The sequence below is a fragment of the Pituophis catenifer genome, unplaced genomic scaffold, assembly GCF_029215685.1.
Source record: "Pituophis catenifer annectens isolate HBS135680 unplaced genomic scaffold, rPitCat1.0.hap2 SCAF_6, whole genome shotgun sequence".
NCBI lineage: Eukaryota > Metazoa > Chordata > Lepidosauria > Squamata > Colubridae > Pituophis > Pituophis catenifer.
Window position 1 is genome coordinate 43,715,968 of NW_027256886.1, and position 26,461 is coordinate 43,742,428.

A 26,461-nucleotide genomic window follows, 5' to 3' on the forward strand; every position below is an offset into this window, starting at 1 on the left:
ACCCCGGCCCTAAGCCATGGAGCGCTTTAAAGGTGGTCACCAACACCTTGAAGCGCACCCAGAAGACCACCGGGAGCCAGTGCAGCTCGCGCAGGAGAGGTGTCACATGGGAGCGCCCCGTTGCTCCCATAATCCCCCGCACGGCCGCATTCTGGACCAGCTGGAGCCTCCCGGTGCACCCCAGGGAGAGCCCCATGTAGAGAGTGTTGCAGTAGTCCAGGCGGGAGGTGACGAGTGCCTGAGTGACCATGCGTAGGGAGTCCCGATCTAGAAAGGGGCGCAACTGGCGTATCAGGCAAACCTGAAAAGCCCCCCTGGCCACGGCCGTCAAATGGTCTTCTAAAGACAGCCGTGCATCCAGGAGGACGCCCAAGTTGTGAGCCCTTTCCGTGGGGGCGAGGGATTCGCCCCCAATAGCCAGCGATGGCACCAGCTGGCTATATCGGGATGCCGGAAGCCACAGTCACTCGGTCTTGGAAGGGTTGAGTCGGAGCCTGTTTCTCCCCATCCAGGCCCGCACTTTTGTATGCATTGCAAACAAAATCTGCAAAGAAATTCTCAAAGATAGAGAAATACTTCTTTGTCTTAATGTACTGTACTTACTAACAAAAATAAATAAATAAATGATTTCCCTTAGAAATAATTTTTTTCTAGAGATTTTTCACCGCCTCACAAATATGATATACAAATGCAACAACTATACTATAAGTTTTTCAAAGAATAATCGTCCACCAGACTGGATCAAATGACAGGGCGTTCTTTATTTTTTGTTTTAAAAAAGCCTTTAAAAACTTGAAAAAAGAACAGTCCAGCTCTAATCCTTGAAACCGTAAATAATTCCCTTCATCATAAAGAACTCACATGATGAATAATGACCGTATAAACCTATTATCTTAGGAATCCCAAATGCAACTTCAATATGTCATGAGTTAAAAGAACTAAGGCTTCATCCAAATAATTTTTTTGTGAATAATAATCAAATATCTGTTTGATTACAGTTAAGAATCTTTCTCTCAAACACCCAAGATATTAAAAAGTTAAAAGAAAATTATCCATAAAGAAGCAGCTGAAAAATCAGCTGTCTTTATGAGGTTGGTTTCTACTGGGCAACCTTAAGAATAGTTTTGTATTTTTAAAGAGTCTTTTAAAGAGGCATAATTTCATAAACCAAATTTAGCAATTATTTCTCACAATATTTTGTCCAAGTAACTAGGTAACTAATATATTTCTGAAGGATACATTCCAGTTACATGTTTAATTTAGTATTTCCACAATTAGTACATTTAGTATGTTCTCTAATGATTCAGTTCAATGTCCACAATTAACAAAGATTCCAGTTTTAAAATATTAGGCACTGCTTTGTATGATTGAAATTCCAGTTTAGAGCAAGAATGTGGTATAGTTAGTAGAAATAAAACAAAAACAATCATGTGTTTGAAAAAGTATGTTCCAGGAGAATATTTAAATGACCCATTATCAAAGATTAATGACAGAGATAATTTTGATTAGTATTATTTCAAATTCCTGATATATTAAATGTGTCTGAATTTCTCTCCCTTTTTCACTGCATCCATATTTTTTGTTTTTGTTTTTGTTTTACAGTGTAACTCCTAAATGAGATTTTGGGACAGGAAGTTACTACATAAGTACTGGTAGCATGGAAAGATAAAATGAACAGAAGGATGGACTTGCCAAATGCCAATACCAAATTTCACTTACACTTCTCAAGCTGTCACACAGCATATTACTCTTTTGATTAAAAAACAACAACCCTCTCTTACTATAAACTACTGTAAAGCAAAAGGAGCACAAAAGCCAGGTTAAGCAAAATAATTATATCTCCAACTAGGAAATATATCAAAACTTTTAAAATCAAAGCATGTTATCCTTTAACAAATTAATGAGGTACTGTTATGAAAAGCTTTGTTTACACAAATCTAGTTGGAAGCAAGCATTATTTGCAGAGCTCTTAAAAAAGGTTCAAAACAAAGCTAGACTGCTTCTGGGCGAGAAGCTGAGAGCAGAGTAATTTACAATGCATGTTTTTCCCTCCCCCTTTGCAGGAAGCAAGGCTGTCATTGCGCAGCTGTGCTTCAGGCGTCATCATTCCCTCTGTCTCCCATCTTGCTAATTAAAAGGTTGATCACAGAACAATGCTCTTCTCATTAATTTCAGTGTTCCGATTGGGCAAGATCCCCGATTGCTCCGCCTGATCTTTTCCATGCGGTTGAAGTTAATGTGACAGGAGTCCGAAGATAGATTACCTGCTGCCATATTGCCTTTCGCCTCCAATCAGGAGCTATCTGTGTAAACTGATTGTTCTAATTTGCTCTCATTATTTTTACAATATCAGGAGAAAATAACGCACACAGCTCACTGTCAAGGCCATGAAAATCAGTCATTAGTTAAACCAAGGCAATGAGTGGCTTTATTAGGACACTGCGGCTTATTGATGTGTAGCTTCACCAAGCTAAAATAGTGCCTTTTTCCAAACAGAAATAGAGTGTCTTTAGTTGAAAGAAAACATTTATTACGGTAATTCAAGGAGCAGTAGAAAAATTGCTGCTCTGACATAGTTAATTGGCATTATGATATGTATAGCTGACTAGGAACAATGAAAATGTTTCAGTTCAGCCTGCATCTAGATGTCAATCTGTACCAAACCTGAGGGCTGTAAGCCTTTTTGTTTAAGGATTCACTCAACTGTTCCTTTAAATTGAATAACCAACAGCAAAAACAAAAACAAAAATAAAACAAAACTGATATAATCAATACCTACCAAAGCAGTTTCTGAGCACCAGAGAAGACATAAGAAATATTAATAATTGTCTGATGTTTTCTCAAAGTGCTCCCAAGGTCCAGTATTTTGTCTGAATACCCAAAGGATTTCTGATTAAGAAGGGAGCAACCTGGACTTTCTTTCAAAGAAGGTACCATGCTATCCTATTCAAAGGAATCCTCAGAAGTTAGAGAAGAAAATGTTTTTTTTTTTCTCCTGATAACATTTTCGCTTGTACTCTGAAAATTCTTTTGAAACCAGAGTTTGGTTGATGTATCCATAGCCAACAAATATGGATGCTCAAGCAAAGAAAAAAAAATGTGCATGCCAAGCATGCCAATTTTAGTAACAGCCTTGTCCTTATTGTAACAAACCAAACAGGACATAGCAGACAAATAGTACACAAATAACTAAATTCAATTAGCTATTCAGAGGCCTGGGAAGAACAGCAGGGATGCACAATATTGAGCTAAAAAGTGAAATCTAATGAGAAAATGAAACATTAACAGTTCCATTGATGGATCTATGCATAGTTAAGACAACTAAAGAAAAGAATTAGAAAATTCATGTCCTTTGTCCATCTTGGCTTGTTGGCTTACTTATGAAGGGCTCTATTATATTTTAAATGCCTTAAGAAGAATATAGTAAACTGTCTTGTCGGCCATTATTCCCTAATTTTAAAGAAACAAGAAAGTGCTCTGTCTTTTTGCTGTTGGTTTTTAAATAATTTTAAAAGCAATCTGACTTATTTGCCATTCTGGACAAATAAGGACTGTAGGATTCCCTAAACTGTATTGCCCTTCTCTCTATATTAGCCTCCTTTCAGAGAACCTTAGCCAGGTTTTGCTCTTCAGAATTCTTGCATGGAAAATGGTGCACCGTGCCACAGTCAGAGAAACGTGCTGATGGCACAAATTACAAGCCCCCAGCCGAATGCTCCAGCCCCCACCATTCGGGCAGATTTATGTGGGCTCTTGCCGACGTTATTACAAGTCAGAGTTTATTGGGAAATTGTTACATTATGCGGAGTGTCTAACAAATTGCTTATGCTGCTATAATTGGATTACAACAGCCGCTTGCTCCCACCGGTAAGATTAGGCAAGTAGGACTCCTGCCGATCTCTGAGCGTTAGCAGTAATTTTATTTGCCTTGCCTCTCTCTTTCCTAACAACATGCCTCTCTCCCTGCCAGCTGTCTGCTGAAAAGGCACAGGCTTGTTCCTTGGCCCTAACAATGCAATTACAGCCCTGCAGATCGCACTGTTTGTGCATTAACTACAGAGCCAAAACGAGGCGAATTGATCGTTTGACTTTTGGAGTGGTCACGTGATCCGTGTGTGTATGTGTGAGATCTGGCATGCATCAGCAGGCAATGCTGCAGTACATGCCTGATGAAGAACTGGCTCCTCATTATAACCCCTCCTGGGGACAAAGACACAAGAGCTTTTCTGTGCTGACCCAAATGAATGTAAATTAATTTTTCGTTTAGCCAAAATGGTTAAGCAAAAGCATAAAAGAGTTTCAGTTATGAAATTCTTTTTTGCCTTATTATTTAAGTCCAGTATTGTGGTCTCTGGCTGTTATCTAAAATGGTCACTCCTAGTTTTAATATGATTCCATTATATCCAAGAAGATAATATTCATTACATTTCAATGAAGTGTACCATTATTCTTCCCATTTCATAGACAGAAAACTGAAAGAAACTTCTAACAACACATCTGCTACTATTTAGTGATTACATTGCTCAAGCGAAATTTAAATCCAGATTGTGGAATCAATGGTTTTAACACAACAAGAACCTGCTACTACTAGAACATGCATAAGAATCAGATTTTTCATTATACTTGTTTCTCAAACATATGCAAGAAACACATTATTTATATTTCTATACTTAACATAGAAAATAAATTATACCAAATTATTTCACCCGCAAAGGATACAGAATTCCTTAAGATTCCTAATCTCTATATCTAACCATATAAATTGGAATATTTATCAAGCTCATTAGTTTGATTCCTCATTTGTTAATTCAGTGCAAATATTATTGACTATACAGTAATGATCAGGCCCAGAATTTAAAATGGCCCTATCTAAAAAATGACTTGCCAGAGGCACCATAATTTGTGGAAATAACAAGATATAACATTATTTAATTCATGATGAATCCAACATACAAAAAGTAGCTTCCAAAACAGAAATAAAAGCATATGGTATGTGGTGTGGGTATAACAGAGACTAAATATGCCTGTTAAAATGTAGTTTAACACTCAAAAAGAAACTCTGAACAGCTGAAATATCTTATAAATAGCTCAGACCCAGAGGAAGTGCAAACGTCTGCATTGTGAATTGTAGATCTTAATTACAGACAATGGCTGGTACAGCAAGTACTAAGGAAAAAAAACATCAGTGAAACAGTTGCACTGTTCATAGCTGGCAATAACTCTTCAGGAAAATATTTACTATCAATCAGTTATGAGAAAAGGGACTCCATGCTCATAAAACAGCACGTTGCTTCTCACACCAGCACTATTTTGATTCAGCATAATCTGAATTTAAACAGCTTGTTTCCTGTGGATATAATTTTGGAAATAAATAAAATATGTCATCTATCAAAATCTGGGAAAAATGCGACTTGGGTAAAGGGAACAAGAATATTAATATTTTTGCTTCAACCCATTTTTAAATAATTTTGACAAATGCTGGAAGGAGGAGTGACTAAGAAAGTGAAAAGTATTTCTTGTGATGTTGACCTCACAAAGATAATAAAAACATTGAACATATTCAATAAATTAATTATGTCTTATGGTTGTAGGATACTTGAGTAAATTTCATATTTCTTCTTTGGATTTATTTTCAGTTAATAAATGTGCATTTTCACTCTAAAATAATTATTGACATTCTTTTTTAAGAGGAAAGATGTATAAAATACATAGATTTTTAATTCCTCTGTTCAAACCCCAATTTTGAGCAGAACAGAAATGCACCAATTCCTAGAAGGCAGCATTAGCCATGTGTTCAGCCATCATTACAAAGAAAACGTTAATGTGGATAAAGTGCAGAGCCTACTAAACTCTGATACAAAAAACAATGAGAAATAGTATTGAATATAGAAAGGTCACAATGCATAAACAGTCTTTCACTATAACTGTATTGACAGAATGCCTTTAAAGAAATTCCCAATAGGCATAGAGATGTTCAACAAATCTCATGTGCAAAATAAGGTCCTTGATCGAAGATCACTAATGCATTTCACAAACTTAAAATTTTCAAATACTATATACCCTATTCTAAATGATCCTATCACATCTTTTTATTTCCTAAGCCAATTAACTGCTCACTATAGAGTTTACATGTGCAGTTACATATGGTGCATGTAGTTTACCAACATGTAAAAAAAAAATCTAGATAGGAATGTTATCTCTTGATCTCCTAACCCCTTTGAAACAACTAGGAGGATACCACTGAAACAAAGCATAATTTCCCAAGTCAGAACAGGATGACTAAAAAGCAGGGAGCAAGAGCTTCCATAAATTCAGGCCTAAAGAAATTCAAACCACTATGGAAGGAAATTTATTTCTGCCTCAGGATTCCTGCATTTCCAGGAACTTTCCATCCTTTTTGAATCTCCCAAAGATGCTTTTTTTCAAGAGGCAACTGGACTTTCTGAAAGTCCCGTTGCCTCTTGAAAAAAGCACATTTGGGACAACCATGACCTGGATGACTGAGAATCTCCATAGACATCCTTTTTGAATATTCTTGGACCTCCAAATGAGAGGGGACAAGACATTAATAAGTACTTATATTGCAAAGTCTCCTCTATTGCCCAAAATACCCATATAGTATATACTTAGAGCTTACAAAATAAGAGAACAGCTGCTAGCTTGGCTGACTTTCAATAAGCCTCATTAAAGCAATACCTTAATTGTCCTTGAACTCAAGTAAAAGTTGTGAAGATGTCTCACTAAATTTATTGGGCCAACCTTAGAAGTGTCCACCTATCTGTGATTGAAATACTAAAAATGAGACAACAGTTAAACAAACCTTATTAGAATACTTGTTTACATACCTGGCCACATTGATTGTACCATTCTATAGCTGATGGTGATCTATGTTCCTAATATGCTGGAATATTTTTTTTAGCAATTTGTAGGTACATGTCAATTATAAGAAATCAGCTTAAAACCCATCTGAAGTTGACATAGTTTTTACAAGTTATGGTAGTTTGTTTCTGAGCTCTTACAAGGCACATAACCATTTAGTTCTTCCTTATATAGCATCATAATATTCATACAGGTAGTCCTTGGTTAATGACCACTTGTTCAGTGACCATTTGAAGTTACAATGGTGCTAAATAGTGGTACTTAAGACTGGTACTCAAAATTCTGGTCACCCCAGCATCCCTGTAATCACATGATTGCGAACTGGACACTTGGCAACCAACTTGAATTTATCGTGGTTGCAGTATCCTGTAGTCATGTGATCCCTATTTGTAATCTTCCTGGCTGGCTTCCCCGATATATCCTCCTGCATGCTGCAGCCACCCCAAACCCCACAATGCTTACATTGGACCTTCCTGCACCCACCCCAAGCCTTCCACACTCACACTGTGCTAGACTGGCCCCTCCCACATCTAGCAGCAGCCCTAAACTGCCCATCATCATGCTTGCAAGATGCCTGGGACTTCCTGTCAGCTTCCCCAGTCACTTTGCTTGTTCGTAGCTGGCAGGAAGTTGTGAGGAGGTCTTTGCTTCCAGATCCACAATTCTTGCTTAACAACGGCAATGGGATGCAATCATATGATGTCATGTTTTACAACTGCATTGTTTAGTAACAGAAATGCCAGCTCCGGTTTTGTCATTAACTGAGGACTATCTGTATTGCAATGCCTATTTAAAGTTAACGTCATGCATTTTTTGGCCAGTTTTGAATTTCTATGTCAAAGGGCGCAACCACACTGCCATGGTAATTTGCTTTCTAAGTATGCAGATATAAATATAAACATGACTGCCCCAAAACCTACCTTTCATTGCTTCTAAGCACTGAGAATAATAGAGGTGCTGCCTTCAAATACAGAATAGGTTCAGGGCAGTGACTGGTGGATGTCTGGAAGTCCTTTCCTCTCCCCCAGCAGTGACATTCAAATGATATGAGCAATCACTGTCCCAAACGTGTGATGGTGAAGATTCAGAATTCCACTTGTCATATTCACTGCTTAATAATGGCAAAATGAAGTGGAACCCTGAGTGGCTAACTACTTTCTTCTTATGGGGAGTTCAAATCATCTAATAGTGATATTCCCTTGACAAAAACTTAAGTAAATATTCTGCTTTGAAACTCTGCCACGTGAATCCTCTAATATAGGGTTGGGCAACTGTGGCCCTTTTACAACCTGTGGACTTCAACTCCCAGAATTCCTGAGACAGCCAAGCTGGCTCAGGAATTCTGGGAGTTGGTCCACAGGTTGTAAAAAGTCCATAGTTGCCCACCCCTGCTCTAATAGGTTTCCGTCCTATTTTGTTCTATAAAACCCTAACAAGATAACAAAAGGTGTTTATTATATGCAACATACCGGGTAAGGACTGCCACTATATAGGACAGATAGGCAGAAGACTAGCAGAATGCATCCATGAACACCAACTAGCAGTCAAAAAACACAATGAAAACTCTTTAATCTCATAACATATGGATGGACTCAACAACAGTTTCAATTAGAAAATTGAGCATCCTAGGACTATGCTACATCCAAAAATGTTAGGGAATTCCTGGAAGTTTGCATTACACAAATCAATCATCAATAGTCACATAGAGATAAATCACATTCATACGCTAAGAGGCAATTAAAAAAGCTAAGAAGGAAACAAAAAGACCAGAATGCATCTTCTCTAGCAACTAACATTCAGAGAAACAGGAATTAACACCAGACAAACAATCAAGCAAAAACCAATAACGTAATCACGGAATTACCAAATCCTAGCATATAAACTAGTGCATATAAGCAGGGCACTAACTACATAGTCGCTAGCACTGACAATGTTACCTAGTTAGGTAATGACATGTTCTGCAACCAAACTCAGAGAGCACAAGGGCTCCACAGTTATTATAAACTCTATACTGGGAAAGCAATACTGCTGAAGCACATCAAAATGTCCAGGAAGTTCCCTCCCTTCAAATCCTCCATCCAATTCAGTTGCTGAACTTTTCTTTTCTTCACAGCCTTCTTAAAACTATGACACACAAAGCTAGAGGTGGTAGGTTTCCCCATTTCCCCACCTCTATATCTATCAAAGCAGACCTAACCTTCTGGATCTTCCATAAGGTTAATCTTTTCATACCAGCATCAGGAAGAGGAAGAGGAGGTGCCTCCGACATGAGTGACATTAAACTGGCCATGCCCCCTGGCCACACACACACACACACACACACACACACACACAAGGTCAAACACAATCCTGATACGGCCCTCAATGAAATAGAGTTTGACACCCTGGTCTAGTTCTTTTGGCAGTCAACAAAATAAGCTTTAAATCTCCAGCAGCAAGACAAGAGGGTGTAATCCTGCAACAGTCCAATTGGACTATAACTGACCTTTAAAGACTCTTCCTACAATGTCTGCAGGAGAAGTCTTCTGTTAATACAGAATGAATAACTGTTGATTCTTGTAGAAACAACTCTTATCAACTTCAGCCTGTCTCAGCAATTGGCTGATAATGGGGTTGTGGCTTCACTGTGAGAACATATCCTTAGTGAACAGTAAGTGGAGTGTTTTTACAGTGTGGTAACCTAGTTGTATGGATGAGTCCATAGAAGGACAAGATAATGTTCATGGAAATAAAAGAGAATAGCTTCTTCTGAACAAAGTGAGGATATAAAAGCTTTATGTTTCCATTTTAACAGGATAATACAAATACCCTGTCTATCTGTATATTTCCTAAACTGTGCAAATTTGTTTATTTAATATTCAAAGATATATGGTAAACACAGCTGGTTTAAAAATAAAAAAGTTTTGAGACATATATGTTACACACACCTATTCCCTTGCAAAATCTAGCAAAACCAATAAATTCATACACAAAAACATGCAGTCAACTATAAAAATCTTAGTGATACAGTGCTAGAAAAGAATATATCTTTAATTTGACACCAGGGCTTACTAATTATTTTTTGTTATCATTGGCTTTTTTCTCATGGATTGTCCCAAAGATTCTAGGAAGAATAAACAGAGGTCTAATTTCTGTAAGCACACCTTCATGTGCTGCAAAAAAAAAAAATATTCACCTCATGTCTCTCTACCAGCTACTTGTAAGTTCTGGTCAAACCAATGAGCTCTGAACAGAAAAGCCTTACTGCTGAATGAACTGCATATTGCCCAGCTTTCTCATACTCCCAGGGTGAAACTCAAACCAAATTTTTAGAGGGAATTTTCAAGCAGAGTGTAATACTGTGGTAATTACAAGAATCCCCATTTGTAGAAGATGGAATCATTTCTCTAATGCTCAGATAGAGCCTGATCATGTAATTACCAACTGTAGATAAGTGAAACTATGGATAATGAGGCTGCTGGAAACAAGGACTACCTTTTCCAGTTATGTTTAAGAGACCTTGGCTATGAAGTTTATACAGATTTAACATGTTCATTGTGGAAGATATATATTACAAAAATAAATTCTACTTACCATATTTTTCACACTATAAGACGTACTTTTTTTCCACCCAAAAAGTGGATAGAAATGTCTGTGCGTCTTATAGAGTGAATGTTGCTGAAGCCCCGCCCACCTGCTGGCCCCTACCCTTCGGCCATTTTCAGCCTCCACATGCCTCGTTTTCAGCCTCCGTGTGTCCCGTTTTCGGCCCGTTCCAGATGGTGGGGATTGCTGTCGCCGCCTATTGTCGCCAGGAACGGGGCAAAAATGGGGCGTGTGGAGGCCCAAAATGGGGTGCACAGAGGTGGCAATATGCAGCAGCCATGGGCAGCAACAGTGGTGATGGGTGGCGGTGATCCCCGCACCCTGGAACAGCTGATCGTCAGTTCTGGGAGGCCGATTCAACTGCCAATCAGCTGCTCGTGCTAAATAAGGCTGTGCTGAAGCTGACTAGGCTGCAAGGAGGCAAATTGCTGGGAGGCAGAGGCAGATTTTTTTTTCTTGTTTTCCTCCCCAAAAGCTAGGTGCATCTTATGGTCTGGAGTGTCTTATAGTGCAAAAAATATGGTAATAAGGTGCTTATTTTCCTATCAAAAATTACCTTGTGGTTGGAGCATCCATAAATGCTAACCTACAGCTGTATGCACTGAATCTTACAGGACTACCCTGAACTTTCTTCTAATGAAAACATGAAGCTTAAGTAAGGAGAAAGTGCACCCACATTCCAGTCATTCACAATTTCTCAGACTTAGTTCTTATTTTAAAACAGTCATATTTGGTTAGAGGGAAAGCTAAGACAAGATACACATTTTGTCTAAGAATAGTTCTTCTGAAGTGGAAATATAAAAAGACACATTACCCATTTACCATTATATGGCAATTTTAAGTTCTTCCGACTTCCACTCTATCATGTTAACAGGAGTCTCCAAAGGGGAGGGAATACAAGTAAATCTGAGTTTTTATTATATAATGGTGGCCAGCAGAGGGGGTAGGAGAGTATCACATGCTCACCATTTAGACTTCTATATAAACTTTACTTTAGAAAATAGATGATAGAGGCATTTAGATTCTTGGGTTACCTATTTAAATCAAACATGGGTACTTTCTTTACAAGAAGGTAGGAGAAAAATAAATCAAACCAACATATAAAAATATGACCCATGCTAAAATGTATTAAGTAGAACATCTAGGATATATTTTGTTAAACTACTAGACTACAAAATATTTAAAATACATTTTGGCTTTTAATCTCTTTATTTTTCAGCTTTCTGAAAAGCCAAGGGATTATAGATAGGATGCCAAATGCCCACAAGGGTACACAGTCAAAGTTTTACTTACTTTGGCCACACAGCTTTCAGTCTTCATTGTAGTACCTAAGCAGACCGTGTCTTGGTTTAAGCAAAGTCTGGTACAGCTGTTATAGGCCTGTGAAGATAGGGAAAAAAAGTGATAAAAATAGAGATACAACATAGTAAGAATCTATTTCTTTAAAAAAAAATCTGTATTCCTAAAAGGGCCTTACCATAAAATATCAGATAATATTATTTGCAAATTTGTTTTCAGTTAAAAACTCAGAAGAAAAGCTGAAATACTGTGATTTAGTGATTAAAGAATTTAACTGGAACATTGTTTAAGATCTTAAACAAAATTCATATCAATCCTCAAGTATGAAAGATCAGTGATGATATTGGGTCATGGTCTCTCAGCTGCTGGGAAAAAATTGGAGGAGTCTCTCCTTTGTATATCATCTTGACTTCCTGAAGAAAGTCAGGATATAAGAGAAACAAATAAATGCTAATTTTGTGATCACCAAAATCCTGCATTTACTTGAGACAATAAAAATTGAAAATACATATGTAAAGGTATGTAAAGGAACATTTACATATAGTATACTCCTCCCTTTCCCCCTCTCCCATGTACCCCTGCTATCAAGAGTCCATTAACCTCCTGCAGATCTGGGGATTCCTAACAGGTATGTATGTATTCAGTAGACAAAATCTACTGCAAAAGCATTGCTATTTTATCTTAACAGCAATCACAATAGCACTTATATACTGCTCCATAGTGTTTTACAGCACTGTCTGAGTGGCTTACAATGTCAGCACAGTATATTGCCCCCAACAATCTGGGTCCTTTTAGCAATCTTGGAAGGGTGGAAGACTGAGTTAACTGAGTAGGTCAGGATCGAACTCCTGGCTGTAGGCAGAATTAACCTGCAATACCGCATTCTAATAATGGCACAACTATGCTCGTCTTTTAAACATATCTGATGCCAAAATATACTTTGGCTTACTCACAGTGGTAATTGAAACATGAGAACTCTGTGGCTAAGCAGAGCCACAGTCGTAAAGTGAGATGTCATGTGATCATGGCAATTTACAATAGCTGTTTTGGCAGTCCCAGCTGCCACTTTTAGGTGAATCCTGCACAGTCATAATATCCCACAGTCACATGATTGCTGTTTCTGATTTTCTGCTAATTTCCCAATGACTTTGTTTATCAGAAGTTGGCAGTTAAGTTTGCAAATGGTGAGAACATTACTGCAGGATGCTGCAATGTCATAATTGTGAGCCAATTGCCAAGCACCAGAATTATGGTCATGAGCTGCCATTGCACTGACACTAAATCCCCCTTGTTCAGCACTGTGATAACTTTGAATGAACAAATGGTTCTTGAATAAAGACCTCCTGTATTATATTCATATATTTAACAAGGACATTGCACTGCGCATGATACAGGACTGGTGTTCTAATGAGTGAGGTCTATGATTATGGACAATGAGTCTGAACACGGAACACAAAATGTGTTCATACAAATTATATGGTCACAAATAGGAAAAGAAAGGTGTGTTGGACATGTTCACTAACTTCAATTCTTTGTAAAGACAAAGGGGGGATATAAATAAATAATATAAAATGAGTAGTTTATTGATGAAGCAAACAGTATCCAATATTAAAATAAGGTTCTTAAGTCTGTTGTTATCTTGGCTTTAAAAAAACAGAATTTTTAAAGATATTTAAAAGGCAACATCTTTTTGGAATGATGCTGTATTTGTTTGAACAACTGTTTCATCAGAGGGGTGATAGTGATAAATTTTATAGCCCCAAATTCTCGAGATCTTCCCCAAATTTTCTTTAAGGAGGGGTTTAAAGATAGACCCAGACCTTATTTTTGTTTCTTTGTTTGAGGCACGAATACTTTCCATTAACCAAAACACATGTATCTTCAATGTTCACTGAAAACAAAGATGGAAGAAGACATTCTGCGTTTTCATTTAGATGCTCCTTCCCTATTATTTACTTACTTTGAACACATCTTTTCATTTAAAAATATTAAGCTAGTTAGTTACAGAAAAATAAAGCCAATAATCATGTATGTAAGGAAAAATAAAATAGAGAAAAATCACCTTTCATTCAAAGCAGCAAAACCCAGCATCTACAAAGAGAATCTGTCTACTGAACATCCAAAAGTGAGAAACTAAGTGTGCAATCCATAGAAAGTCATCCCACAATAGTTTGCTACACAAATTATTTCTGCTTCTCCTTATTAAAGATCTTTGAGAGGCTTGAACAACTGCTTTCTTGATCTAGGGGATTACCCTAAGGGTAAAGCTTGAGAAATCTAAAACTCTTTCTGCCATGCAGGCAATGTTACATTTTTTCACACTGCTTTGGATTTGTTCACAAAATGCAGAATGGAGTGTTAATGAGAAACAACAACTTGTATTTCAAACAATAAAATAAATAGTCTACCTTTGCATTAGACCAATGTTTTCTATGTGCCCATTAATAGTAAAAAAATAGTTTCTTTGATGAGCTACAAAATAACAAATATTCAATTTTGGATTGATATTTGAGAGTCAATATGGACTATCATTTTTATTTTATTTTACCAAGATATTTTTATCTGCTATATTTTAAAGAGTCAGTTTGGTGTAGTGGTTAACACATCAGGTTGGACATTAGGGAGAGTGTGAGTTCTAGTCTTGAAGCCAGCTGGGCAACCTTGGGCCAGTAAGTCTCTCTAAACCCTAGGAAGGAGGCAATGGCAAACCAATCCAAAGAACCATGCTAAGAAAATTGCAGGGATTTGTCCAAACAATTGCCAGGAGTCAACATTTAAAAGGCAAGCATGCAAACACACATTTTAAAATAATATTTGAATTTGGGGGTCTTATTTGATTGCCCATTTTTCCTTTAGCATGTATTCTCAGCAGCACAAACTCTGTTACCTGTGAACTAGATTTCTGTCCGTCCTGGCTTCTTTGGGCATTTCAGCGTGGTGGTGTTATGTTTGGGAGATTTTGAATGACAATTTAAGGGAAAAAGTAATGCTCCCTCTCTTAAAGAAGCCAGTTTTTGGTGTCACTGTTTTTGACAACTTTCTCCCTGTCTCTAACATTCTTTTTCAGGAAAAGGAATTTTTAGAGAACATCTTCTCTAAAAATTTCAGGAAATTTTTTAGAGAAGATGACAAAACTCCAATTATAAGGGATCCTAGATTATCAAGATCCTTTCCAGCATGAATTCAGATCTAGATATACTGTAGGAAACTACACTGCGGACTATATAATTTACTATATATATTACTGCAGACTATATAATTTACTATATAATTCTTTGACTTTCAGGCTCAGAAGCTGAATTGTCCAAATACCTCCTCCCCAAACACCAAGAGAAACCCGCTTCTGGGCCATGAGAAACAGTGTCTGAAATGCTTGCCTGATTCTGTGCCAGAGGTAGATAGCCTTTAATACAGTTTTATATTGCATATAAAGAATGCAAGCATAAACCAGTTTGTTGAAAACTACGCTTTTGGTGAAAGCTTGCTATAATTCTGAACAAGTTTTCAATTTCACACTGCTGCTAGGGTAAAACATTTTAAAGAGTTTAATTTTTACAGTGGCTTCAATGACACAGGATTATCTAACAAAGTAATGGCTAATCAATAGGGGTTTAGTTGTCAGGTGAAACATATAACACACTAAAAGGGATTGATTGTTAGACTCCTTCTTATTTACTAGGAGGTATATATTTAAAATGACACAAACTTGTTACCAAGCTACATTCCTTTAACCTTGCAAAGACTGTTTGAGATGAGTGTTAAGCAGCCTATAGCAAAACACACACTAATGGAAAAGAATATCAAGAAAACACACCACTGCTTCAAATCATGTCAAGAGCAGGAGGAATACAATGAGGGTGACTAGGAGATACAAAGCTTAATCTGTTTCCAAACTGCCATCCCTGCTGGTACACGCTAAGAAAAAGAGAATAAACTCTACAATAATTGTCAGCGTGGAGGGTTTGGGAGGCCAAAAACTGGCCCGTTTTTTGTGAAAATGGGTCCATTTTTCACAAAAACAGGATGTGCAGAAGGTTTGGGAGGCCTACAGAGTGCTCCTGGGAGGCCACAATTTTTTTTTCTTGTTTTCCTCTTCGAAATCTAGGTGGGTTTTATAGTCTGAAAAATATGGCATATGAATCACAATTTATGGGTGGTGGGCTTAAATAATTGCATCAATTCAGAATATTTTGATATGGACTTAAACAGCAAACAAAAAAGATGGACTAATATACAGAAAATATTTTGAAGTTTGACCATAATCTGAGTTTCTACAGGTATTGTAAAAATGGCCAACATTTTCTGTGGAGCCATATTTTTTTACACTAAAAGAATCTCATTTTTCAATTTAAAAAATTACACAGTTTTCATTTTATCGCTTTTTAATTGACAAGCATTTTCAAGTTCTCATAAGTTACTTATATACAGTTTATTGATATCAATGTGACAAACAGCATGTTCATAGAATCAGAAATAATTACAAAGTTCTTAATGTATATGTAATGCTGATATCACTATGTATCAGTCTGTCACATTTATTGTATATAATCATAGGTTATTACAAGCTAAGTGATGTGTAAAACTGTCCTTAGGTTACCAGTGTGAAGTAAGGTTAATTGTCAGAGAAAATAGCCTTTGAATCGCTGAGAGATTTCAAGCTTCCCATTTAAACCAATTGAAACCTTTTACAATTGTATGGTCTAAAGAAAATGTAATTTCCCAAGCAATTCATCCAAAAGATCACCATCTGTGAGTAAAACCCCATTTTTGTCAGGTGTGGCAACCTAAAGTTCAATGAGAATGCTTTCCCTACCAATTAATAAGTACATGATTTATCAGAGAAATATTGTAATTAAAAATTCTAAAATACACAGCTCACCTTGTCCTACTATTTTTAGAGACATGATTGTTAAAGAAATATTTGGGAACAGAACTGCCAGATGGTTTTAAAAATATTAGATTCTGAAGAACTCAGCAGATTTGAGAAGTTATAGGTAAATCACTTCTACAGATTCACAAATACTATTTCCATTTCAAAGGCGGAAGCTTCCATTAATTGTGTTTAATACTTTTTGCAGAGAGAGATACTTCCAAAAGTATTAAATAATGCTTGTAAATTTGAAAACATTTATAAACCATGCAATTAAAAATGAAATTTAAGTTGAGCTGCACAGTATTACCCATATTTCAACATGCAACTAGTATTTCCAAATCTATGGTTAAATCTATTTCCATAGTCCAGAGTATTTATTATTCAAATTTCTAAGATTATATATCTCAACAGGAATTCTGGCCCTAGATGAATTAATAATAAGAGAGGCAACAGAAATTTGCAATGTAAAATCCCAATATAGCTCAATCCAGGTAGGCACGTGCCTCAAACAGCCTCAGGACCTAAGAGAAAAGCCAGGTATTCAACATTTGAATGCTGGAGGAATATGCTGTTCCAGAGGGCATGAAGTGAGGCCAATATGTCAGATCATAGAGGACAGGCCAAAAGAGTGGCAGAAAAAAAGTCCCTCAGATAAGCAGGCTGTATCCCATGAAGGACATTGTAGATGAAAACTAACACATTGAATGGAGTATTTCGCAGAGGGATTATATGGGCATATCAAGTTATGCCCATCATTCATCTATTTTAAGAATGTATATGTCTGCTTTCATTTTCCATTTGGAGCACAATTGTTTATACCGCTGCATTTTGGACCAGCTGTTGTTTGAGTGGTCAAGAAACAATGCACAGTTATTTCAATAATCCACTCACAAGATAACTAAAGCATGGATGACTGTGATAAGAATCTCCCAGTCCAGTGTAGGCAGTTTTGAAGATCTTGTCCACTTCTTCAGTCTCAGGGTCAAACACTTCCCATGTAACAGGCAAGGATATGCCTAAAAAACTCAAGAGTTACTCAGTTGGAGCTCGGTTAAGTTTAACACTCATATCTTTGCCAGAATCCAGTGCTGCTACTTTGAATGCTCATCACAGTGGCTGAAACTGAAACCATCCCTTTTGAGGGAGATGGGCGGTTCAGAAATGTAAACAGTAACATGAATTTTCGGGCTGGAAATCAGCCAACTGCCAACCTTCCAGATGCCACAACCCCTCCATGCTAGCTACATTGTTTAAAATGGTAGATACAATATAAGAGGTCAATCATGGATAGACATCCTATTTGAGGGCCCATCTCGTCATTCCTGGAAACCCAGGACTTTGTTCTTTACATTTATCCACAGTTGTCCTACTCTACTCCAACCACCATTCTCAATTAAAGAACAACTGAAATCATCAATTTCAAATAAACCTTTCCACCCACTGGCTGGAAAAACCTAGTAAAATACTATTTTCTCTGTGGCTACCATCAATATTCAACCTCCCTTGATCACCACCTTAAAGATAAAGGCATAAAAAAGAAAGATAGAAACATTTGGCAAGGCACAATATAAACTAGATAAATCAAAACCCTTTTCAAAAATATTCCCACAGCTCTGTTTAAAATACTGCAATTAGATATTTCTTCCTGTGGAACCCAGAGAACCTAATTTTACCACTAGAGGGAAGAATTGTCTTGGTACATAGGCACAATACATAGAAATTATTTTTTTAAAACAATTTCTTTAACAAAAGTTCTCTTGACTAGATGAGCCTTCTAATTACATACAAAATAACTAATAAGAAAAAAATCAAGACTCTCTCAACATTTTTTAAAGGGCAGCGATATTATCTGTTCCCATTTTAACTTCCCCCCAACCCTGAAAGTTACCCAATAAAAGCTCTACTGACAAAAGCAAGGAAAAATAATTGTTTGTAAAACAAAATCTGAAATAACAAGATCAAACAAAAGAGAAATGTCATGGTAATTAGGCATCTGGTAGTAACCTGTAAACAAACTGTCCTCCAAAGAGAGCAGAAAATACATTCTGCTAAATTATGATTCAAGCACTTATTTTTAAAAACAGATTAGCTAATGTTGGCAGAATTTGCCAGATTCAAATAGCATTTCTTATGTACAGGCGGTCTATTCCATTCCTGCCTCATATCTTGACCATAAAAACATGCAAAACCCACTTTTTCTGGCTTTCCTGTCTGCTGTTGCTAGCCTGCCTTATGTTTTGCTCATCTTCAAATGTTCAGATTGTTCATTTTAAAGCCTAGTCATTAAAAGGGAAGATGGCAACTTAAGCAGTCATTTTTCTTCCCATTTACAATAGGTGACATTTCTCCAGCAGTGCACAAGGTGTTGAAAACCTGGCAGCTGTTACCTCCTGGGACAGAGCTCCTTTTTTATCCTCCTCTTGACAGTTTAACTCAATGGGTCAGCACCTTTAAAGACAGCAAAGTATCAGTGAAGTGGATGGCTAGAGTTGAATTACTGCACCCTTCCTAATCAATGGAAGCCCTCACTGCAGGTGAAACTCTTCATCTATAGAGGTGCATGGGGGAGGAAAATGTAATGCCTTAAGCCAGATGGGTTTCATCTTGTGGTGTGTGATTTTTGCTTTGTCTTAAAAAAAAAAAAAGAATGGAACAAGCTAACAAGCGGACAGATACTTTGTTAGCTTCTTGGCCTCTCTCATGGCTCTGAAGCCCCAGGGTTCCAGCCACACAAGAGAAAAGAATTCAGCATACACGTAAACACTTAAAGAAATATAACTAAGGGGATGGCAGCATGCTGTTTTCAAAGAGTTGAAAGTCCTGTTCACAGCTTTATTTATCACTATGCACGTTCAGTAGGCTGTAAGTGGACAGAGAAACAAAAGGTCAGAAGAATAGGCAATGCTAGACATTTACTCCCTTAGAGAGGAAGGCAGAAAAGCAGCACATCTGACAGACATGATTAGTATTAAAGTAAAAAGTCAATACAAGTGGGCTTTGTGTTTCAGGATAATATCTTTGGCAGCAGCCTTGAATTCCTGTTTAATTTATAAAGTTAACTCTTAAAGTGCTAAAGAAAAGATTATTAACTGAGGGAGGGCAGGAAACATAAATGCATTACTTTATGGATATTTAAAAAAAAACTTGATGGTCATTATCAATGTTAAAGGTCAGGCTAAATCAATCATGTTGATTTTTCCCTCCCTGAAAGATATGCATTCAATTTTAGATAACTATGAGATTTATTTATTTATTTTTATTGTTTTTCCTTCATAAGGTTTGCCCAAAATTGTAAACATCCTATGGTTGGGCTCAGCCAGGGTGTCAAACTGGTGGTCCATGGGCCAGATGCGTCACGCACAGGCCACACCCACCCCAGCCCCATGAAGGGGGGAACTGTCGTGAAATATCACGTGATGGCAATGTGACGCTGCAAGTTTGACACCCGTGGGCTCAGCAGTTTTTCTACTTTCCCCACAATATATCAGAAGCTTTCTAAGTCCTCTGAATATTGCAGCCAGAAAACACAATGCAAAACTGCTGAAGAAATGGCTGACCAAAATACGGTGATGGAAAGGTGTAACTATTCTAGCAGGGGAATTCAAGGAGCTGAAGTCCATACATCTAAAAGTTGCTGAGATTGAGAAATGCTGATGTAGAAGGAAGGAGAACCATTTTAGTTGACAGAAAGTCAGGGATAGCTGCTTCACTTTTATTCTGTCTGGAAGCTGTGCACTTCAATGCAAAAACTGCCATGCATATCATTTCAATGATGCTGCTATCAGCACTTCCCCCCACATGGCACCTTTTGACATAAATTCCTCTCTGCAACGACTATCCAATCTCCCTCCACCCGCAGAGCAAGTTTTGACAGGAAAAAGATACTTCATTAATACTCTATTTGAGCAAAGGGGAGTAGTTTTCCTTAAATAACCTGTGCTGAGCCAATCTTTTCAAAAAAGGCAGGAGAGTAATCAAGTTCAGGGCAGCCCTGGACAGCTGCCCTGTGACCTAGGCCTGTTGACCTTTGCTATTCATCACTTTCCTTTAGAGTAGGAGGGCAGACTCTTGGGGAGTGACTTCACAATAGACAGCTACAATCCAACAATAATATGGTGCTTACAAAAAGAAAGGGAAAACCCAGATGGTATTGCAATAAATTTACAAATCTTCATTCATGGCTCTGTTTAACACACCCCAAAGCCAAAAGGCGCAAAAGTCCCTGGAGAGATTTCCCGTCATTGGCTTCTAAAGACTAACTCTCTTTTAAGGCTAGTAAGACTCAATTCTTCACAGAAGTAGAGCCCTTAAAATAATAAATGCTTGACCCAATCAATCTACCATTCAGATCCAACGCTAAACGATGGGTACTGAAAACTAATTATGTTTTTGGCAAGAACTTTGAATTTAAAATAGAAACACACAGGTTAAAAGGGGCACTGAAGCATTTGAGAGGGTCTTTCAAAAAGGCTGCACACATACATAAAACAGGATTCAAACCAGGAGTTTCATTCAATAATTCACACATTTATTTTTAAAATGAATCAGATTAGTCCCATGTGTGACCTGCTGGTCCATCTGTATTCACTGGACTTAATGGGCATTCTTTTCACACTAGCTTCAGTTTGAAGTATGAGACAGATAAATTTAGTTTAATTTTCAACAGATCAAGCTATCCATTTTCCAAACAGACCATCTGGATCAGCCTATTAAAATTAATTTATAACTTAGCAGAGAAAGCATTTGTTTGTTAGCTAAACATAGTTGCCAAAAACTTTGGCCCTCTTGTTATTGTTTTCTAAAACTTCACACACACACACACACACACACACAAATCATATGCTGCATGTGTGTATACAGATTTTATCCCTAACCTTGCCCCTCCACAGAATTTACTACATGTATTTTTTTCTACTTTTAAACTAATTATTTCTCTCTCCTTTATTCCTTCTATTCATGAGAAAGTGAAAGCAGTCAAAATGAAGTCCCTCATACACTATCTTTCAACTGTTACCCTGTTTCTCCCAAATTAAGACATCCCCTGATAATACGCCCAATCAGGCTCTTGAGATCATGGCAATAAGGCCAAGCGCTTATTTCAGGGTTCAAAAAAATATAAGACAGGGTCTTATTTTCGGGGAAACGCGGAAATGTTGTTAATGCAGGGTGAACAGTGGTAATTCTTGCCAGAGAAAAGTTAATGGTCACTAGGATCCTTATGACTAATTTAATTCCTCTATTATGAATGCCTTTATCATTGTAGATCAGATAGCGATAACGGCTTCTCACATTATTTAATCACTCTTCAATTCAAGATAAATATTTTTATTTTAATCAATTAACCAACCCCTTCATCAAGTAATCTCCCAGAAGAACTTTTGTTTTGTATGTAGCTTAGAGTTGAACTGCAAAGTCTTTGGTCCTCCCTGAGCACTGATGTTACCTAGTTGGGTAATGAAATGTCTGCAAGAAAACAACCAAGCTCAGAGAGTACCAAGGACTCCACATTTTAACAGCTCTAGCTAAAGAAAAAGCCATATTTTGCAGGGCTAATGTGAAAAATATATCCAGTAACTTTGGCAGTTATTGACTATATTTTAAAAACATGTTATTGCTGGTTTAGCTTAGGTTAGATTATCTATGAGTCTTCAGCTTCTAGCAGCAACAATTGCACAGTAAAATCTCTAATTTGGGGGTAAGAATACTGATTATTTGTAAACTATAAAGGACAAAATTCTCCAAACAGGTTAACACACTCAGGTTGCCATATAATCTTTTCCATAAAATTTGCAACAGCAACAGCATAAATATGCTGATAATATACCGTATTTTTCGGAGTATAAAATGCACCTTTCCCCCCCTAAAAGGGGGTGTCTTATACACCGAATTAGCCCCGCCCACTCACTAGCCCCCACCCTTTGGCCTCTGCCTTGCAGCAGTTACCTCCTTGGAAGCAAACAGCAAGAAAAAACAGCTCCTTTCAGCTTCAGCACAGCCTAATTAGCACAAGTTGATTGGATCGTCCTCCCGACTCTCAGCTGATTTGCTCTCAGCTGTTTTGCGTAGGGCTCTCTGCTTGCTACAAAGAAGTAAATTGCTGGAGCAGATTTTTTTTCCTTGTGCTAATCAGGCTATGCTGAAAATGAAAATGAAAGTAAAGCAGTTACTTTGCTTGGTTTGCTGTTTGCTGCAAAGGCAAAATTGCTCAGAGGCAGAGGGAGATTTCTTTTTCTTCTTTTCCTCACCCAAAAAGGTATGTGCGTCTTATACTCCAGGGCGTCTTATACTCCAAATACGGTAAATCGTATGCCCCTCATTTAACTAGTAGTTCTGGTACAGACAGAACACTCTCCTTTCTATATTGCAATTCTCACACACTTGCCTGCTGCTCACCTCCAGCTCTGCGGTCCGGTTCCTAACAGGCCACAAACCGGTACCAGTCTGTGGCCCAGGAGTTGTGCACCCCCTGTCTTAGATCACTGCCTCTCAAAGACATAAATTGTAGGTCAAATTAAATTAACCTTGCTATTCCAAACAGTTTAGTCAAATCATAATTTTACTTTCACACAGTCCTGAAATTTCTCAATAGTACTTTGCCAGTAGTAGGTATGTAGCCTCACCAAACATTATGTTGCTATGTACCGTGTTTCCCGGAAAATAAGACCCTGACTTATATTTTTTTGAACTCTAAAATAAGCGCTTGGCCTTATTGCCATGGATGCAAAAGCCCGATTGGACTTATTTTCAGGGGATGTCTTATTTTGTGGAAAACAGGGTACGTAACATAGTCATTGAAGGTTAAGGATATAGCATAACTATAGATAATCTGAATGCATTGGGGTCCCTTAACTTTCCTTCTTATTGCATTCAAACTGGGACCAGAAATGTATGACATTTTACTCTGATGTAACTTTCATCAATATATTGAATAATTGACTGCTAATTACTTGTTCACTTGAATTTTGTATGAGATAATCTTGCTGTTTCCTAAGAGGTTAAATAGGTTACAGAAGTCTGAATGGCTAGGTTATACATAAGATGGGAGACTGTTGCCAGGTGAAACCAGCAAAGAAAATGACTACAATTTTATCTGTCTGATACACAAGGCTCTGCTTTATAGACATTACTCAACTAGGTTAAGATCCATAGGGAACAACTCCCAGACTGCTCTATAAAGATTATAGGTTATTTAGACAAAGATTAGCTCCTAAAAGTCAGCTTCTGAAGAATACAGAATCACTTCAAAATTAGCATAATGTTTCAAATTGAAAGGTTGTAACAAAATCATGTCTATATTTATGCTATAGCTTTTCACATTCCAAAAGTATGTCAGAGAATCCTAGCTGTTTCAAGTAAAGAGGTGGATGGTATTTGTGAGTCTGAATCAGGGGTGAAATGTAAAATGTGTTACTACCGGTTCTGTGGGCATGGCTTGATGTGTGTGTGGGGGGGGGAGGGGTAATGTGACTGGGTAGGCGTGGCCAACTTTTTTTTTTTTTTTTTTTACTTTTCAAAGCATTTTTTCTAATGCTTTGAAAAGCCTCTGGCCAAGAGGTTGCAGAAAAAAAATTCTTTGAAAAGCCTCTGAGGATTGCAGCTGAGCCATGCGATCATCAGAGGCTTTTTTTTTTTTTACTTTTAAAAGCATTTTTTCTACAACCTCTTCCAACGAAAAAATGCTTTTAAAAGTAAAAAAAAAAAAGCCTCTGATGATCGTGCAACTCAGCTGAGCATGGTGGGGGGAGCGCAGGGATTTTTGCTACCGGTTCTGCGAACCACCCGCCGCCATCGCTACCGGATCAGGTGATCCGGTCCGAACCAGGAGCATTTCATCCTGGTCTGAATCAACTTCATACCTGCCTGAGTGCATTCTTCTCAGGAATGATCTTTCTGGGAGGCTCATCATTATTACAATCTTCTCTTTCAGAGGAAGTCTACCCAGAAAAGAAAAAGAAAAAGAAAATATTAGTTCAAGTATTCCATTAAGGCAGTTACCTACATAATTAAACAAACATTTATAATACAGGCAGTCCTCATTTAGCAACCGCAATCGGTTCTAGTGGCAAGGTTGCGAAGAAAATCATGTGACTGAAAGAAAGCGATGCTGCAAAGATCACTGGTTGTTGCTGTCTCATTTAGCAAAAGTTCTCTCATGGAGTGATGCCAAAATTACTCTCGTTCTGGTGTGTATTGTTGTCAGTAGAAGAAATTGGGCACAAGTGCATGCCCAGGTCAGAAAATTATTTTTTACTAACAGTTATTACCATCATATTTGGAAATGCTCAATTAATAAGGCAACTGCTAAATGAGAACTACCTACCTGTATTGCAAATATAAGTTTGTTGCTTTAAATTTCTACAATGCAAAATGCTTATTCTTTTACATATCTAAACTCGTATGTCTTACTCTGTGACAGTACAGGATTTAGTACACTGAAATCTCTTTTATGAAATTTAAATGAATGTAACAAAGTGGATATCCTATAAAAACAGAGGTTTTTATGTAGCATTTGTAGGGCTCAGAGTCCAGTTTTTTTGTTCAGCTAAATGGCAGAGACCCTATCTGCCTCCCACCCCCCAGAAAATAAAATATACCTCTTTTCTGGTAAAATTCTGTTTCTGTTCCTACAGGTGATATTACAATGACATCACCCCAAATCATGAAACCCTCAGTAGGCAAAATAACAATTAAAAAAAAAAATAAAACTTGTTTGTTTTGCAAACCACAGCAGATATCTCCAAATCTCTTGTGAGGTCTAAGCTAGTGAGGTTTTACACTTCCAAGCCAAGCCACTGCCCCATTTACACTTCCAAGCCAAGCCACTGCCCCATTTACTTTAGTACTACCTTATTCTGACATACTAGCTGTACCCAGTCCTCAGTAGCTCTGCCACCTGATTCTGTGAAGGTGCCACAGACTGAACCAACTTACTTTTTACCATTTAGCTTCTGTCCTTCTCATCCATGATACTAAGATGACCATATGATTATTTTTAGTCACATATTTCCTAGCAGCAAATGTTTATTGTCTCAATGATACTAAAAAGCCATGAACAATTATAATTAACTGTGTTGTGCTAATTTTATTTAATAATCTGAGAAGCCACATTTTAATTTTTTTCTGGTGGCTAAAAAGGTGATATTAAAATGTTTGTAAATAACTAAGGTATATACTAATTTTTGATTGCATTAAAAATAAAAATTCATACCCAAAACACTCATTTGGACAAAATTCAATAGATCAGGGGTTTCCAACCTCTGGTCCCTGGACTGGCACCAGGCCAAAGCATGCCAGAAACTGGGCCATGCAAACAAGTGAAACCCCATCCGTGGCATGCAGGCAGCTTGCGAAAGCACGCTCCCTCTGGCCCACAGAAAAACCTCTCTCCACGGAACCAGTCCCAGGTGCCCAAAAGGTTGGGGGCCACTACAGTAAGACAACACAGTGTCTCAGTCATGATTCTTATACTTTTAAGGACAACCTTAAGTCAGAAGACTGCTGACATCATTCCATAAACACAGAAAATATGGGAAAGAAAGAATCAGACAGCAAGTAAGATAAAGGATGGAAAAAGTTTACACATTACATTTTTAGGTTAATATTACAGTGTTAATGCAACTGGAATTTTTTTAAAAAAACTTTAATTTTGGATCCTATTTTGCTTTGATGTCCTTCTAAGTTATATTACTAAAGGCTCTGGAATTCTATTGCCTTTATGTAGCCCACCCCAACATGCTTGAAGTTTACCAATTTCATCTTGAAACTAAACAGCTAATTTGAAGCCTTTGTTTTATTCATTATCTTTATAGGTGGCAAGACTAAGAG

At 37.5% G+C, this 26,461-nt stretch overlaps 1 protein-coding gene across 3 annotated transcripts in view; it reads right to left on the bottom strand.

Moving 5' to 3' along the window:
* BTRC (beta-transducin repeat containing E3 ubiquitin protein ligase) overlaps positions 1-26,461 on the bottom strand; it is a 160,148-nt gene that overhangs the window by 60,495 nt on the left and 73,192 nt on the right. For all 3 annotated transcript variants that reach the window (XM_070945289.1, XM_070945291.1, XM_070945290.1), the window contains 2 exons: positions 24,493-24,570; positions 11,758-11,844 (listed from right to left, as the gene is read on the bottom strand). In XM_070945289.1, the coding sequence (XP_070801390.1) occupies positions 11,758-11,844; positions 24,493-24,570 (165 nt within the window). The remainder of the gene's footprint in view (positions 1-11,757; positions 11,845-24,492; positions 24,571-26,461) is intronic.